The sequence below is a fragment of the Diplotaxodon limnothrissa genome, linkage group LG11 (genome assembly GCF_057381915.1).
Source record: "Diplotaxodon limnothrissa isolate DT_005_m linkage group LG11, D_limnothrissa_male_GT1.1, whole genome shotgun sequence".
NCBI lineage: Eukaryota > Metazoa > Chordata > Actinopteri > Cichliformes > Cichlidae > Diplotaxodon > Diplotaxodon limnothrissa.
In genome coordinates, this window is record NC_140606.1 from 11702711 (window position 1) to 11721983 (window position 19273).

At 39.6% G+C, this 19273-nt stretch overlaps 1 protein-coding gene across 1 annotated transcript in view; it reads right to left on the minus strand.

Moving 5' to 3' along the window:
* Positions 1-1748: 1748 nt before the first annotated feature.
* bckdhb (branched chain keto acid dehydrogenase E1 subunit beta) overlaps positions 1749-19273 on the minus strand; it is a 79238-nt gene continuing 61713 nt past the window's right edge. The window contains exons 10-11 of the mRNA XM_085365101.1: positions 17628-17782; positions 1749-2207 (exon numbers count right to left, since the gene is read on the minus strand). Of these exons, the coding sequence (XP_085221227.1) occupies positions 17642-17782 (141 nt within the window). The 3' untranslated portion in view covers positions 1749-2207; positions 17628-17641. The remainder of the gene's footprint in view (positions 2208-17627; positions 17783-19273) is intronic.

A 19273-nucleotide genomic window follows, 5' to 3' on the forward strand; every position in this document is an offset into this window, starting at 1 on the left:
TGGCCCCCCACACCCTCTAGCAGATCATTACATGAAGGAACCTTTTAAATACAAGCGTGCTCATGCTCACAGGTGTACACACGGGTGCTCACACACACAAACTACACCATTTTTGGCTCCTACCTCAAAGCACACTGTGCGCTGTCGATTTTACGTGCTGCACAATAATGTTTAGTATTTACTGTTATATTCCCATATATCATTGTGATGTTGTTTATTGTATTGCTCTCGTTTTCTTCTGCTTGTTTTCTTTTTTCTTTCTCAACAGGTGATCCAGGTGATTGATATATGCATTTTTTGTGTGTCTGCTTATTTAGTTGGTTTTTGTTTTTTTGCCCTTTATCCCTGTCCCTCTTCTCCGCTGTTTTCCCCCCTCTTCCTTTCTCCCTTTTCTTTTCCTCATTTAAGTCTGTCCCGTATCTAGCAAGTGAAAATAAAATAAATAAATAAAATAAACAATAAAAGGTGAATCAAATAGACCATTTCGGCAAGGCTGGGATGGTCAATTTGGTAAAGTAAATCCGTTGGGCATCTTTCCTCGCCTTTAGACAATAATTCTGATGGCAAAAGAACCAAACGGGACAGGCAAAAGAACAAAACAAAACAAAAAACAAAACACACCAGGCTTGCCAAAGTGCTATGTAAATAAACGATGGTGATGATGATGATGATGAAATGTCAAGACAGGAGGGGTGACTTTTGCACAATACTGAATGATTTACAGTCTACTATATAATCCTAAAGAGAAACTGTACCCATTTCCACTTGTATACAGGTTTTGAAGTGTCTAACGGACATGCAAAGATATTTGCCGAGCACTTTTGAACGATTTGTTTTTTTTGACCTAATGATTACCTGACCAAAACTTTACAGTCATACCCAGATACTTAAATGATCAGCACATATATGTGGCACATTAAGCACTAGTTGAGGGCACGATTGCTTCTTGTCAGTGTTTATTAATGGAATTGAGGGCAGGTTTTCAACTACTGCTTTTATTGTCCATTGAGAAACCATAACTCAATGGACAGAAACATGCAGTAAATGGGCAAAGGCTCCCAACCACGATCATGATTGATTGATTCCATGTTGAAATCTAAAATGGCAAACATGGACAAGAGGTTTAACAAGAAAACTGATTTCCTTGTCATCGTTGTATTTTTACTCAGTTGTATATAGTATTTGTATTTGTATTCTATTTTTATCTTATTGTATATTTATTTTATTTTATTCTACTGTATATAGTATTTTATTTTATTCTATTCTGTACAGTTGTGTACTGTATTTATTCTTATTGTATTCTAATTTTTGCCTCATAACTTTTGCACTGTCCACTTCCTGCTGTGACAAAACAAATTTCCCACGTGTGGGACTAATAAAGGTTATCTTATCTTATCTTATCTTATGGAAGCGCTGATAAGATGGAAAAGCCTTAAAACATCCCAGTAATGGCCATGTGATAAAATTCTACAACTTTTTCCATCGTTTCACAATTTTACATCTTTAAATCAAAGCTGCGATAACAGAAAACCCATCATCTTTAGACTCCTCGCAGGCTGAACAAGATGAGCAGATGGCTGAAAAATCAAAAGTGGTGCAATAAATACAACAAAATATATTGAATGAGCAATAAAATATAGCTGTAAAATATTTTACCAGACCTCTTGAGCAGAAATTGTTTTCTGTTTCTAACATGACAAAGTAAATCCCTACAAATCCAAAACACCAAAACCAAATGCTTTCACCAAATCAGCATCTTTTATTTTCCTTAAAATCCACAGATCCACCTTTATTAGTACAACAAGGTTCAGTTCATGTCAAACTAAATTAAGATTAGAGCACAGTTGGACACATTCAAATCAAAAGTAACAACACAGAGAGGCAGACAGTCACAAATGAAACCAAATACACTTTTCCCCACAGTATCCAACTTTGACCTAAGAGATAACTAAATCACATTAGTTTTACATGGAGTTTCATCGAGCAAATGAAGTCACTTATGTCTTGCAGAAGAACAAGGCTCTCTAATTCAGAGATATGGTAACAGTCTTTTAGTTTGAGGACACAGAACAACATGGAACCCATCTGGTTACCGCTTTCTGATTGGATGGTCAACAAAGTGTCTTTTCCTGGCTGCTCTCCACTGTCTGGATGAAAGAAGAGGAAGAAGGAGAGGCGATCAAGTTCAGGGCTACCAGGAGTTGGCTCTGGAAAAGGAGAAAGATTCAATGAGTGAAGAACTTGGCAGTGTGCTGTAGATGGCAGATGAGGAGGAAAACAGATCTGGATGGAGATGTTGGATGTTGGATGCGATTAGAGATGTAATAAATGCCTCCTTCAGACTTACAGGCCAACATTTAAAAGGCTATAACTCAAGGTGACAGTAATAATTAAAAAGGAATTGCATAAGAGCTCTCAATACATTATTCAACATTTCTGGAAACAATCAAAGGACCAGAATCAAACTGTTAGTATTAGATTCCCAGGATGAAGTTCCACAAATCCAGGGGCATACCCCTGTCATCTATGTCCTGTTAACGCTTGGCATTAAAATGAGCCTTGGGTGGTCTGATTACAAGGTGGTAGGTATTTAAACACACATAATAAATGCTATGGCATTTTCAGAACTCTCCAGCTTCACATCAGGTACATACACTTTATGCAGAGTGACCACATGCACGTCCTCAACTACAATGACAAATCTATGGCAATTTATTTTGATTAATTTACAGTTAGATTAGCAAATCCAGACAGGTGTTACTACAACATTTACAAATTTTTTTACTGAGAAATTTGTACATAAACAGTTTTGGTATTTGCTTCCAATCAGGGTTACAACGTTTACAGTTTGTCAAATGTAATTTTTATGTTGGAGCACAGCAAAAGATACAAGTGCAAATAGAACAGTAAATGTTACAGTTAGAGATATTGGTAATCACATTATTGGTAACAACAAAGATACAGGAAAATATGTGCCTGATCTTTAGTGCCACTTCCCTTTTTGAAAGCAATAACATGAAGTTTAACATGGGAAAAATTACATTTATGGATATGAAACTTTGCAAGAAATAAAAGTAAAATGAGGCTGACTGTATTTGACAGTAAGTACTCTTCCCCCTGTTGGATTATAATATTATTTTATGCCATGTTATACCCCTAATTAAAGATTGTGAATTATTATGTAGTTTTAGTTTGCATTATTCTCCTGGATTAGCAGAAGGTGATAACTATTACATTTGTTAAACTGATTTGCATTACGTTAGACTGCTGATTTATTGTGAATGAATGATATTGTTTTATGATGCATTATACTGCTGAGTTATAAGAAATACTGTTCGCAGAAAGTCATCGCCTTATTTGTCTGATTAGAAGAGAACAGAACATACTGGAGTTTTCTGCCCCATCTCAGCAGGAGCAGATAAACAGGGAGCCAAGGTCATAGCTTAGGCGCTGTGTGAGAGAAAGCATGTGAATGTTTAGGCTTTTATGATTAGGTGGGGGCCACTAGAGGCTATAAGAGTTTGATCAATGCTCCACCATTTTGAGATCTGATGCTGTCTGCGTACGGTGTCCATCTCCCACGCGTGTGATCATTAAAATCATCGTTTGACTCAACCCGGCCGGACCAGTGTTGTTATTGTGGTTTTCCTCTTGTATCCATCCCCAATATTTGAATCCGTAACAGTTTGGGGGCTCGTCCTGTGGTATGGGGGTGGAAGTTGGAGGTTTGGACGGTCCGAGGTTGTCGAATGGACAGGCACAAGCCAGTGGTCTGACGTGAGTGGGCATAAGCCGGCTTATACAAAAGGTAAGGCACTACCTGTTGAATTATTTCCAAAGTGTGCCAAATTGGACACGATAAAATTAAAGTCTACTCACTGAAATTACTGGTAGATGTCTGTTTTGATTTTGATGAAAAAAATCTCATGAGTTAAAGCAGTTAGAGGCTGCTAAGAAATTGAGTTAGAGGCTCAAGTGTTTCAAAAAAAAGACACTGGTCTGACCAACCAGTGATGACACGACAAGTTTAGTGGTAAAAAGATTCACATTGTGACATGTTTTCTGCTGATTGATTAATACAAGTGATTACTGAATGAAAGAAAATTCCTTTTTTGGGCTTTTAAACATGATCTTAAGAATTTTAACATGTACCTGTGTTGTTCTGTAAGCTTGGTGGGTTATGAGTTGGTTATATGGTGAGAAAAAACAAAAAAAGGGGGAGAGAAGAATGACACAGGGCCTGGCCCCGTTGTTTCTCCCCTCTCTGAATAACACAGCCAACACAACATCATTTTCCTGTTCGTCTGTTTTTGTTTTGTTTGTGTTTTGTTTTTTCTCTTTATGTTTGATTACAGGCTGCTTTGTCGGCCTGGAAAGCTGAGGCTGACCTGGACTCCTGCTCTCCCCTCTACCATCTTTGCTCACTCCTCTACCATCTTTGATGTGACCCTGACCAAATGCTACAGCAGCTGGACCCACAACAACAACCTGCAAATGTCAACAGTGCTGCAGGAAAACAATCTCATGCAGCGGAGACAGAGAGCGTTAAACCCAAGGCCCGTTTCACTACACGGGGGAGATTTCCAGACAGCTTCAGCTGAAAGAGCTGTGACGAGATGCCCATTAAGCCCGGATGAAAAGTGAGGCCGAGCAAAAGAATGCTGACCTTAACAACTCTGCATTAAAACTGTGCAGGACAGTGACAGACCAACACGGATGATCGGGCAGCAAAAAGGGCGTGTAAGAGACAAGAGGAGTAACTGAGGTCAGGAGGCACCTCAGAATGGACAAAAGCACAAGAAGAAAATAAGCTGAAGGCACAGGTGTCGGGGCTCGGCCAGGAGCTGACCTCTGAGAAGAGCCGAACAGCAGAGCCGCAGAAGGCCGTGGAGCAAAGCAAGGAAAACATCAATAAACTTCAATCTGACGTGTACGGAAAAGACTCTGAGGTTTCTGCCCTCAGTAAGAGCTCAAGGCATCAGAGCAGAAACTGAGCATGGCTCAGGAGGAGCTGGCTGCTAATCGAACCCATCAGTCAGGCTTGGAGTCCCAGACACAGGACTTGAAATCAGGCCAGAGCTTGCTGGAGCAGGAGGTTGCCAAACCTGACCAGAAGCTTCAACAGCAGGAGCAAACCCTGAAGGAGCTACAGAAGCAAAAGGGTCAAGTTAAGGAGGAGCGGAACAAGGAGAAGATGCAGGACACTGGAGAAAAGGACTGCCTCAATTGGGGCCAGAACCAGTATGGACAGAACTTTGAGCAGCAGCATCAATGGATGCAAACAGACTGAAATGGAGGAGGGCAGGACCCCAGGGCACGCTTCAGGCCGTGGTTTACCCAGAACACCAGAACAGGAAAGTGATGAACACAAACACACACATCTACATGCACTGACTCAGAATGAAGAGAAACACACATATGAGCACATATGCACTCGTTGATTGAGTGAGAACTGACACACACACATGCGCGCGCGCTGAGTCAATTCACTGAGAAATGACATACACACACGCACACAAATCGAAATGCTGATTCAATTCACTGAGAAGTGATACACACACACACGCTTGTGCAATGAAGAGTGATACACACACACACACGCTGATGCAATGAAGAATGCTTTACTAACAAATGCTTATGCTGACACGCAAAATGCTGCACACAAACATCCAAATTCAGAATCTGTTACAACAACAAGAAGCCATTGATTGTTTATTGGTTAAATGCATTTCATCTCACCCAGAGGGCATTTGTGTAGATTTAGGGGACGGGGTCTAAAGCAGTTTGGTTATGAAAACAATGTCTGTGCGTGATGTCTGTTTATGGCTCAAGGCCTCGACTGAATTGATAAGGAGCTTGAAAAGGAGCAGGGGCACAGAGTGAAAATGATGAATTAACGGTGTGAGCCTTATTTCGGAGCGCCACATTTTTGTGATTGAGATTTAATTGAAGGAGGAACACACTGAAAAAAAGAAAAAAGAAAAAAAAAAAGGGGGCAGACAACGACACACACACCCCATGCATGCTATTGCTATTTATTGTGGATTAACCTGTCAAGGGCAAGAACAAAAGAATTCTGCATCAAATACAGGAAATCATAGCTTTCCTGTATTTCCTACATTGTTGGCATGCTGGTTAGTGCTGTTGCTTGACAGTAAGAAGCTCCTGGGTGCGGGTCCACAGTCTGGCTAGTTTGCAGTGGTTTCTCTCTGGGTATTCTGGTTTCCTGCCACAGTGAAAAGTCATGCAGTTATTAGAGCTAGGTTAATTGATGATTCTAAATTATCCATGAATGTAAGTGTAAACGGCTGTTTGTTTCTATCTGATAGACTGGTCGGCTGTCCGGGGTGTACCCTGCCTGGGAACCTATCACTTCAGGGTTATTTCCCGGCCCTGCTGTAACCAGGATAAAGATAGGAGGATGGTAGTTGTTGTAGACCCATTCAATTTTTATGGTAACCAGGATCTAGACTTTGTTGAACCGCATGCAATATGAAGACAACATGTAGTATTTAAGTGACCAAGTTGTATTTGGATAAAAGTTATTGAATAGTGTTGAAATAAACTGACAGAATTGAAGGATTAAAATATTCCAGGAGCTCAACTTTCTCCATCTGAACATGTTTCAATCGTGTTTTATGAACACAAAATGCACAGGTTTACTAAATATGAAAAGGTTGTGTTGATTTAACTCAGTTGTTTAAGTTTCTGCCAAAGCAAAACATTTGTGTGCAACCAGTGTCCACTATTGAATCAAGTAAATCCAACATGTTTTTTTTTTTTTCTCAGTGCAAAAAGGAGTTACGGTACCTGTATTCCTACACAATATTGTCCCGGGAGGGAGAAAAACTTTCTGGTGAAGTTTTGGTTGATTTTTGGGTTTTGCTTGACACTAGGTTTATTTTATTAGTGAGGTTTGGATTGTTTTCTTTCTCTAAGAGAGAGAAAGATGGTTTTATGCTTGGACATGTTTGCAATGGGCCCCAGTATTTGTTATTATATGAGTATTTTATTGGTTACGTTTGTTTTTGCCTTTGTTACAGTGCACTGAAATAAGAACATCTGAGAGGTGTGATCCACCGGTGGTGATGTTTTGGTATTTTGTGAGTTCCTGATTTAACAAATCAGCTCTTTAATCCAGGCCTGAGAGATTGAACTTTAAAACGCTATAAAATATTCTTACTGGAAACAGTCGCAACGTATCTTCCTCCATGATTGTAATGGGCTCTGGAGAAATTCACTTATATGGGACATTGATCACATGAGAAGTCCTGAGCCTAAAAGGATTGCAGCGAGTCAATCCAGTCCAAAAAAACAAGGAACTGTTTTCCTTTAAAATGATGATGTCATCTTGCTGGTGATGGAGGCTCGAATAGGTTGCGCGTGAGACTCCATTATCAGCAATATCGGGTATGAATGTGTGTGGATGTATGCATGTGACTGGACTGTGATGGACTGACGACTAAAAGTTTTAATTGACTTGATACTGAGACAAAAACGGTACCGACTTTAGGATTAGTAAATGTCCACAAACAATTCACCCAGCCTGTAAAAGAAGGGTGGATGTTTTGTCTTGCTTTGTTTTGTTTTTGCAGGAACAGAAGGATGACAGAGACTAAAGGGGGAGGCTGTAGCTTCACATGAGTGTGAACTGCAGACTTAACCCTTTGGTTGCTAATTTTGAGTTACTGATGTTTGCATTAAGAAAATTGTGTTTTAGTAGCTGTGTTTCGATTAATGTATCACATTATATTGTTGGGAAGGTTAAAATGCTAAAGTAAAGAAAAGGTTTGATTTCACTCATGACTGAGCATGTTATTATTAACCATAGCAGGCCACTGTAAATTGTCAATTAACCTTTACAGAGGTAAAAAAAAAAAAAAAAAAAGCCAAAAAAAGCCAAAACCCTCTATTGAGGTCTATGAATAACAGGGGAATGATAGGCTTGTCACATTCAAAATGGATATATGTAATAATAAACACTGGTCCGTCTTTTAGGTGCTTTCTTGAAATGGTCAGCAATTTAAAAGTAGGATAGAACCGACAGGGGCATGTGCTGAGAAGTGGTGCTGCACAAGAACAAGAGCGAAACAAAGAAAAATTATTGTGTTTAGCTTTGATACATTCAAATTAAAATGTACCATTACACTCAGAGGATCAATATGAAATCAAATATATGCTAATTTTGTATGAAGTACATGACTGATAACTGTTCTGTCCTGAGCTTTCGTTTTTACAGCACCCACTTGACCACACCAACAGTTTCTCGCCACCAAAAGGGGGTACTTGCAAAGAATAGGGAGGAATATCATCAACACTGGGAAAGGTAAGCCCCGAAGGGGGTGATGACACCATAAATTTCACTTATGGTCAAATTCTCAAAATTTGACCCCAAACATGAAAAATTCTTCAAACATTTAGAAACAGAGTGGAGTTCTAGATAAATATAATGTGCCAAACCACATGCGGATGGAGAGTTGGACTCGATAAGATGGTGAAACAACACGCAGTAAAATGTTGATCATATTGATTATGTTTATTCCAGTGTGCAGAGCAAGGTTAGTATCATTAACGAAAACTAACGAAATAATGAAAACTAGAAGTGAAAAAACATTTTTGTTAACGGAAATAAAATTTAAAAAAAAGGAAAACCAACTAAAACTGTAATGAGTGTTCACAAAACTAACTAAAATTAACTGAATTTATAGCAAAAATGTGTTTAGTTTTCATTGATGTGTGCGTGTCCTACAATAGTCAAGGGTGAAAATGAAGTTTAGTTTCCAGATTTTTTCTTGCTGTCTCATTATGCCAGCAGGTGGCAAGTACGTTAGTCGAGTCGTCTGTGTTGCTGCTCTGTCCACGCGCAGAATCATGTCAGGAAAAGTCGGGAGAAAGCGCCAGAGTCCAATTTGGGATTACTTTGAATATGACTGTGTTTTGGATAAAGCAAGTGTCTTGTAGTGGAAAGAGACAAATTAGGAGGGACATTTCTAAAGGGAAAAAAATCCCACCCACAAACCTTAAAGTGCATTTGAAAAGCTCACACCAGAAGGCTAACCTAGCTTACCTTGAGAAGGTAAGGGAGCACACTCAACCCTCATCCCCAGAAAAGTAAGTAAGTAAGTAAGTAAGTAAAATTTATTTATATAGCACTTTTTTAAGACAAAACGCTGTTACAAAGTGCTTCACAAGAAAACATATCAAACAAACAATATAGCAACATAAAGAAAGTATAAAAGCATATCAAAAAAAAAAAAAAAGCAATAGTACAATATAAATATAAAATAAAACAACATGTTACGCATTAACAATTCCCAAATGCCTGTCTAAACAGATGAGTTTTAAGCTGTTTTTTGAAAGAAGCCATCGTGTCGATGGTGCGTAGTGGGGGGGGTAAACCATTCCACAGTATAGGAGCCAGGGTTTGAAATGCGTGATCCCCCTTTGTTTTCAGACGAGTCCGTGGGATAGATAGACGACCGCTATCAGTGGATCTAAGAGTTCGCTTTGGAGAATAGGGCTGGAGAAGCTCCGAGATATAGATGGGGGCCCCACCTTGTAGAGACATAAACGTAAAGGTGAGGATTTTGAACTTATATCTATACTCAACCGGAAGCCAATGCAGGGATTTTAGTATAGGAGTGATATGGGAAAATTTATTGCTATGGGTCAAAAGCCTTGCTGCAGCATTCTGAACCGCTTGGAGCCGATTTAGTGAGGCCTTAGATACGCAGGAAAAGAGTGCATTACAATAATCCAGCCGGGAGGAGATAAAGGCGTGGACAAGCATCTCCAGTTCGGTTGTGGAGACAATAGTCCTGAGTTTGGCAATATTTCTTAAGTGAAAAAAGCAAGAGCGGGTCACGGATTTAACATGGACATCAAAGGACAAAGATTGGTCGAAAATTATCCCAAGATTCCGGGCAGTGGCTTTTATCGACGATGAAAAAGCACCCAGATGTTGACTAATCTGTGGCTTGATATTCTCCGGGGCTAGGATTAAGCACTCGGTCTTGTCTGCGTTCAACTGCAGAAAATTGTTTGTCATCCAAAGATTGATTTCCTTAAGACAGTCCATAAGAGTGGATAGCTTGTCTAATTCCCAGGATTTAAAAGAAATGTATAGTTGGATGTCGTCCGCATATAAATGATAGGAAATATTTTTGAAACCGCTAATGATCCGGCCTAAGGGAAGAATATATAGTGAAAATAATAGGGGGCTTAGAACCGAAACAGAAGCTAACCCCATGCAAGGCAGCGTGATGCATCCCGAGACAACAGGACTGGGACATCTACATAACTGTGTGAGTCAATTGCCTTCAAAAAGTTTATCAATTCACTTGAACCAAAATTACGAACACACGGTGCTGCAAGAGTTAATAGTTAATAGTCTCAACACCCAAGGATAAGCAGAAGAGCATGACTGATATGATGAAACTGGGATTTTGTTACACTTAATTTTTGCAAACACAACTAAAACTATAACTGAAACTAATCAAAACTAAACTGAAACGAAGGATTTTCAGAAAAAAAAAAACTAGACTAAACTAGCAAACAATTGGTAAAAACTAATTAAAACTGATATAAAATTGAAAATCTGAAGTCAAAACTAAATAAAAATAAAAACTAATGAAAATTGCAAAACTGTTAAAACCCTGGTCCAGACTGAGATGGCGTTGGACATCTTCAGGGCGGAAAAGGGTTGGTGTGACCAAGGTGTGGTTTGGCTTGTTGTATGTATATTTCGAGATGATATGGCTCTGGATGGACCAGTTACCAGGGCATGGAAGGAGGACAGACTCATTAAATGAGGAGAAGGAATTTTCTGGGATTGGAGATCCTCTGGGTGAGTGGTTGACTAAAAGCATACATAAAATAAAAGCTATTTTTCATTATTGATTGGTAATAGATTGATAATTGGCCACATTTACAGCTGTATTGACTTGTTGTGGACGCAGTCTACTTCATGTTTAAGCACTCTAATTAACAGATTGAAAATAGTGACATTAGAGGAAGAGTATGCAGCGCCACCCTGTCAGATGCCAGTGACGGTGGGGCTCAGTGATTAATCAGGTGAGCCGGATTCATGGCTGAATCAAAACATAGATTCCCCTGCTGTGGTCAGTAAGGGGAAAACAGGGGGAAATAAAATTAGAAGAGGCATGGATAAATGTTTATGTGTGAAGTTTATAAACGGGATAAAGGGGGTGTTTTACTGTTATTTTAACATCAGCATTATTATTGCATCAGAATCATATAACAAGCATTGCATTAACAGGGCTCTAGAGTGCGACCAATTTGGTCGCAAATGCGACCAAATTTTTCAGTGGTGCGACTAAAAGAAAAATATTTGGTTGCACCTGTGCGACCAAATGTTCGGGTAGCAAAAAAAAAAAAAAAAAAAAAAAAAAAAAAAAAAAAAAAAAATCTGCAACCTTCCCTGTGGTCAACAACAGACACACATTTTGCCCCTATCGTGGAATAAACCAATCAGAGATAGTAAGGGGCGGGACCTCTCTGATTGGCCGTGGTCCAGTTGAAAGTGCAGGTGGAAGTGGGAGGTGAGTAGCTTGAATAAAGCGATATCAATTCATTAAATCCTGAATCGACTTTTAAATATAACTGTGTTTTGCCAGAAACGCCAGATTCTCAGATTAAAGCTCACAAAACCATTTCAACAACAACCAAACAGCAAATGAGAGCAGGTACACGGATTCCACACAAAGACGTAAACACAGAGCGGACCGACGCATCAGAATCAACTTTTTCATTCTCGGCTTTCTCACCCGACGGCTCGTAGACGGACACGCTGTCGGAGCTTAGCGATCCTGATGCGTCCGGTCCGCGCTGTGTTTACGTCTTTTTGCGCTGATTCTGAGCTGCAGGTTTTGTCTCTCTCCAACCAAAATTCACCGAGCCAGCAGCAAAAGAAGCAGCAAACTGCGCTTCACTTTGATCAATGTCGTCATTAATTTTGCTGTTTTGCTTCCACGACTATTAAAATCACACTTCATGCACAGCTAGCTCTCTCTCTATCTCTCTCTGTACTTCAAGAACAGTTTCCCGTCTCCAATCTCTGTTTTCTGTATTATTCATTCGCTTATTACCCACCAGTCTACCGTTGTTTACAGCGCTGTCGGCTGCTGTCTTTTTTTCTTTTTTCACTTAAATGACCTCGGAAAAAAAAGCCTATTTTTTTCTGTTGTTCAATACTGAAGAAATTTAAACATTATATGTAGAACATTGTAGAATATTTTTAAGGTTATCTGCTATAAAAAGCCAGACCAGGAAAATCTTTCATGTTTTTCTGTGTTTTATTCTTAGTTACTTTCACACAAAGGCATCTGCTGTGATGTACTGATAAATGATCAGAATTATAATATTTCTGACTCTTCTGGCTATGTTGAATCGAATCGGGACTTTGAAAACCGGAATCGAATGGATTATAGAAATCAGTGATGATACCCAGCTCTAGTGAGCAGCCTAGGCACGACAGAAGTGGATGTAGCTATAATAGGAAAAGAACTATTGCTAACTTTTCTGTTAAGTTAAGGCCTGATCCTTCTGAAATTCATAGGCAGTGCTCTGACACGGTGTCATCAATCTTTGAATGCTGAAAAAGCACGGTGTATCCAGAAAAACACATTATATTATATAAATTATTATAAAATTTGTGTGCACCTAACTTTTGTGCCGGTACGCCCATGGCAAAAAGTTAGTCTAGAGCCCTGATTAATCATTTATTGAAGCTTTTGACATTGTACTAACATTTGTGTTCCATTGATGGTTATAACCTCAGGTTAATCTCCTATATACAGGTGTCGGGGTAATCATATGATCTTTCATTGCAGGTGTAACCATGATCATTTTTATACATATTCCAGTTTGTTGCTCATTATAGAGTTGTGCTCGAGTTAATAAGGGTTAAAAGCTACAGTCAACGCGATGTTTGGCTGATCTATGGACTGGAGTGACTTCGAGCATAGAAGGCCGCACGCGCTTACATAACACCGATGTCATGCTTTTCTTTGTGATCTTTTATTCAGTTATATCTTTTGCTAAGTTTTAAGTAGTGGCAGTTGATTAGACAACATTCAAACTCCTAAAGTTTGCAGATGACACCACTGTCATTGGCCTCATTCAAGATGGTGATGAATCTGCATACCGGCAAGAAGTTGAGCGGCTGGTACCCTGGTGCAGACAGCACAATCTGGAGCTGAACACTCTTAAGACTGTAGAGATGACAGTGGACTTCAGGAGACATCCCTCAACTCTGCTCCCCCTCACCATATCAGACAGCCCTGTGTCAACTGTGAAGACCTTCAAGTTCCTGGGTACAACCATCTCCCAGGACCTGAAGTGGGAGACCAACATCAACTCCATCCTCAAAAAGACCCACCAGAGGATGTACTTCCTGAGACAACTGGGGAAGTACAGTCTCCCACAGGAGCTGCTGATCCAGTTCTACACTGCGGTCATTGAGTCTGTCCTGTGCTCCTCCATCACAGTCTGGTATGGAGCAGCCACTAAACAGGACAGGAGCAGACTGCAGCGGACTGTACGGACAGCAGAAAGGATCATCGACGCCCCCCTGCCCTCCATCCAGGATCTGTACCTCTCAAGAACCAGGAAACGGGCAGGGAAAATCATCACAGACCCCTCACACCCTGCACACAGACTTTTTGATCTGCTGCCCTCTGGCAGACGGTACAGAAGCCTGCAGACCAGGACCACCCGACACAGGAACAGTTTCTTTCCCCTCGCCATCTCCCTTCTTAACAGTTGACCTGTCACACTGCTCCCACTGCCAGACTGCAGCTGCACCTTATGTACATTTTGTAGTATTCATTCCACCTCATTCATTTCTGTATCTTATGTATATAAGTTAGATTCGTTATTTATAGTTGGTTTACACAGCTTTGTGTATGTATGTGTAATGTGTGTATATATAGAGACGTGTGTGTGTGTGTGTGTGTGTGTGTGTGTGTGTGTGTGTACACATACAGGGAACCAAATTCCCTGTATGTGTCTGCACATATACTTGGCCAATAAACACAATTCTGATTCATTTAATATTACATACCTGATTCAGAGCATTACACACAGATCAACTTAACAATCTGCAAAACCTTGTAGCTGCAATGTTGTGTCTCCATAAGGGACAGTTGGCTCCAGGAGATAAGTGGGAGTCAGTGCCTGTCCTCGAGAAGGAGAGAATGTTCCTTTGCTGTGTCAGAAGTAGTCAACAAGTTCATATTCAAGTGAAGTTCATATTAATAAAGGTTTTGTTTCTTGGCAATTCTGCGGATGCAGGCTCTGGGCGGAGCCAGGAGTTGAACAGATCTAACATGACAATTAAATTGATTTCATTCCCTGGCACAGGATGACAGGACTGGAGCACCGACACTGGATAGAAGGTCTCATACTTTCTAAGATATGAGGTCACTAACCTCTTCTTTTCATTTTCTAGCTCCGTTGATTTGACACATGGGAATGTGTCAAAAAGGGGGGGGGGGGGGGGGGGGGGGGAAGTTGAGTTTTAACATCAAACAAGGGTTATATGAACATTTTTATGACTTCATTTGTGTTTTTAATAACTTAGGTATGGTAAAACTTAGGCTAAAGGCTAAAGGCTCCTCGGACAGAGGTTCTAGTCTGAGTACGTCTGAAGGGTATAAGGTAGCACCAAAATAAAGCTGTGGAAGAACTGGGGAGTGTCATCTGTACCTGCTATTGTTGTAATAATAGTTTTCTTGCATCTAAACTGCGCAAACACAGAGGTCATCTCACATATGTCATCAACAGGGGGACAAAGGACCTCAGGAGTGAGAAGAAATGAACCTGGCCACACTGGATTACAGGGTGTAGGTGAGCTCTTTATTCTAAAGAGCTCATCAGGGGGAATGATGGATTATAATATTATTTTATGCCATGTTAGACCCCTAATTAAAGATTGTGAATTATTATGTAGTTTTAGTTTGCATTATTCTCCTGGATTAGAAGAAGGTGATAACTATTACATTTGTTAAACTGATTTGCATTACGTTAGACTGCTGATTTATTGTGAATGAATGATATTGTTTTATGATGCATTATACTGCTGAGTTATAAGAAATACTGTTCGCAGAAAGTCATCGCCTTATTTGTCTGATTAGAAGAGAACAGAACATACTGGAGTTTTCTGCCCCATCTCAGCAGGAGCAGATAAACAGGGAGCCAAGGTCATAGCTTAGGCGCTGTGTGAGAGAAAGCATGTGAATGTTTAGGCTTTTATGATTAGGTGGGGGCCACTAGAGGCTATAAGAGTTTGATCAATGCTCCACCATTTTGAGATCTGATGCTGTCTGCGTACGGTGTCCATCTCCCACGCGTGTGATCATTAAAATCATCGTTTGACTCAACCCGGCCGGACCAGTGTTGTTATTGTGGTTTTCCTCTTGTATCCATCCTCAATATTTGAATCCGTAACACCCCCCTCCCCCCCAAGTTACATACTGGATCTCCTGTCCAGCCATTTTCTTAATTGCTTATTAAATTCAGGGGCGGGTGAGAAAACAGTGCTCAGAAGCACTACACTACCATACCACCCATACTGAATCTTACAAAACCCTCTAAAAAATACAAAGTCACAAGAAAATCAGACGTATCATTAAAAAAGCGATTTATTGTGTGGATGCCAAAAGGCATCCACACTGTTGAGTTCCTGTTTCTCTTTATTCTTTATTCCACTATTTACTAGTTGCTTCCGTACACTTTTTGGCACTCAACTACTCCCTCAGTTTTTGTGCTATTTTCACCGTTCAAATCTTAAAAAATTCTGCTCTTTCTGGCTATGACTTTTGGTGCTCATAACTTCTATAGTTTTTCAGATATTGAATTTTTTTTTTTTTGCAATGTTTTTTGCCCATTTCTGAATATTATCAGTGGCCTCACTGATTTTCCTTGCCGGGTTGACCTGTGTTTTAGCTCAGTGAGATGAGCATCCGTTCTCGGACTGGGAGGTCCGGGTTCAAATCCCACTTATGGCAACGTTTCTTTCAGTTAACAGTTAAACTTTTTTAACTCTTTTCAACACAAATTTCAGCTTTTTCACCACTTTTCAGCAAAATCTTCAGTTTTTTCAGCTGTTTTCAACAGAAATTCTGCTAATTGAACTCTTTTCAGCAGAAATTCTGCTGATCCAACTCTTTTCAGCAGAAATTCTGCTGATTGAACTCTTTTCAGCAGAATTTTCAGAATTTTCACCTCTTTTTTTGCCAAAATTCTGCTTATTCAGCTCTTCTGAAAATTTTTCAGCCTTTCCACCTCATATCAGCACAATTCTCAGCAGCTTCTGGCTCATTTCAGCACAATTGTCAATCTCTCCACCTCTTCTTTTTGAGTATGAGTTTGGCTCAGTGAGCTAAATAGCCGCCCTCAAACCAGGAGGGCCAGGTTCAATTCCTGCTCAGGGCAGCATTTTTTTTCCCTTTCAACTTTCAATTTTTTCAGCTTTTTTCAACAGACATCTTCAGCGTTAAGGCATCCACACTGCATTTTCGCAGGAAATGCAAATTTTTCTAGTTTTTAAATGTTTTGTTTTTCTTACTAAAGGATGGTTTCTGTTAAGAAATGGTTGAAAAAAGAAAAAGAAACGTATTTCTCACAAACTAAGCTATAGAGAATGATCGTCCTTACTGTATGCAGACACATGTGCAATTACCCCCTAACCGCCCTGCATGAGCCAGGAAAAACCCTGTCTTCACTGGAAGTAATAAGATGATGTCATCATCCCAATACCTCACATAAGATGACTTCAAACATCTGTATTCTGTACCATGCAGAACATTTGGAGAACCTGTTAAATGTTACTAGACAATATTAGATACACAGTAACAATTAGGACTAGATACGATCACGCACACTCAGCTAAGCTCTAAAAACAGATACAACAAAGATGGACCATGAACACTCTAGCTCTACTGAAGCTTACCCATGCAAGAGGTCAACTTTATTTTTCTCATCTCAACTCCAGTAACTTTATGGGCGAACACTATTTAATAGTTGGAGCGCTGTATTACACAGTTACATGAAAACCAGATGCCTTCATTTTTTTTCTTACTTATAAAACACTGTTAAATTGTTCCCTCTTAAATAAATTGAAAAATTTGGTGTTGGTTTAAAAACAATACTGTATGTTGTATGACTCCCAGAAACTAAGACTGTATTAGTCATTGTAGTTACAACTAGCAACCTGTAATGTTTGTAATTACCAAAATTTGCACAAAACCGTTCAAATGCACAATATATCCAACAGTGGCAACTACCAACAGATAAATAAAATGCAGTTTTGCATGGCAACAACATTTGTAAGTCTTGATAAAAATCCTCTACATGTGCAGTGACGGCTTATATGAAACACAATCTGAGTGTTTAAGAGAAGAGGCAATCAGATTTCCTATAATGATGCTTCTTGCTCCTGAAGGCAGGTCGTAGTTAAGACACCTTCTCATGTTTGCATTACTGATATAAATAATACATATTACAGGGTAGCTGTTGGCAGGCTTTAATATAGAATAAGAGTTAGAAAATTACATAATGTCCCATCATAAATTTGCTTCAAAAAGAAGCTGTCAGCTCTCTCCTACCTGATGGGGGTGGTTCAGTAGTTGATCATCTTCTTGATTGCTTCAAAGCACTTCCACTTGTCTGGGATGTAGAAGGGCTCAAAGATGTGCGGGAAGGGGGTGTCGTAACCGCAGACCCTGCTGATTGGAGCCTCCAGGTTAAGAAAGCACTCCTCCTGCATGATTAGAACAAAAGCCACCATCGTTATTTGTGTGGATGCTTTAAGCATCCACACTATTGAGTTCCTCTTGGGACTTCCATACACTTTTTGGCACTTAACTACTTCCACAATTTTCAGCCGATTTTCACCGTTCAAATTTTAAACTATTCTGCTATTTCTACTAATGTGTGCTCTGTCTTTTGGTATTTTTCACTATTATACTTTTTAAAATATTAAGCTTAATTTGTCCCATTGAAATGAATGGGAAACTTCTGCAATTCTGCTAAAATTTTCTTGTTTTTGAAACTTAACTACTTCCTCATATTTTCACGTAGAACAACCATTCAAACTTTAAAATGTTCTCAAATTATTGGGCTATTCAGGTATGATTCAACTTTTTCAAATCTTTTACCGTTTTACTTTTATGCCTCTTAAAGTTTTCAGTTGCAAAATTGTGATTTTTCACAAAATACATGTGTTGTTATGGTTGCTATGCACTTGGCTTCCAGTGTGCCACAGAAGGTTTTGCAGTCTTCTCTTCATGTCCGAACAACTTCTTGCTACTCACTCAATTTTCACTCAACCTCCTCAAATTATACATCAAAACGTAAGTATTTTTGCTGGCTTTCAGAAAATGTCACTGTCACTGTTGTGGAAGCTACAGATTTTTATCAAATCGCCTCAGAGCAACACAAAGTTTTAAAACTCTCCATAGAAAGTCAATGGAGAGTTTGTTCAAAACCAGCGCTGGATTTCTCTAATGAGAGGCATTTTCAAATTGTCATATCTCCGTAACAAAGCAAAGTTAAGACATGAGGCTTGTGTCAATTCATCTTCAGACACTGCTGACACTCACGGTCGGAGCAGTTTTTACAGTCATCTTACCGTTGAGCCATAAATTACGTTTGTTTGAGGGGTGGAAATCTGTCCTCTCAGTTTTCAAACTCTGAAAATGAAGCAGTTTCTTCTCTCGTCATATCTCCGCGACAGAATTACAAAGAGCTATGAAAATCGCAGTCAAAGTAAACCAAAGTCCGCTGATTCACCCAGTACTTGTGCTTCTATCCAACCTAGTTTTTGAGTTACACAACGTTTTGTAACTCCAAAAAACGGCGTTTTTCGCCTCTTACCGCGATCTAATTCTGACTGCTCATCACCCTGTTTTACAGGTGCTCGCTCTCTTCTCAGTGGCGCAGTTGGTAATGATACGGGTCTGAAGCCCAAAGGTCGTGGGTTCAATTCCACCTTGTCCACATGTTTTCTTCCACTACAAATTAATACACTATCACAGACCAGTAATTCATATTCATCATTTATTACAATTCTGCAAACTTTTATGATTTTACCAGCTTTTCTAATATGGACCTCAGATTCTTGTTAACAGTCCATGGCAGAAATGCATACAAGTACACAGCCTGATGAAGCAGACAGAAGCAGTACCTCTGATTGGTTCAGCATTTTCACCTCTTATCAGCACAAATCTCAGCCTCTTCTGCTGTTTTCATT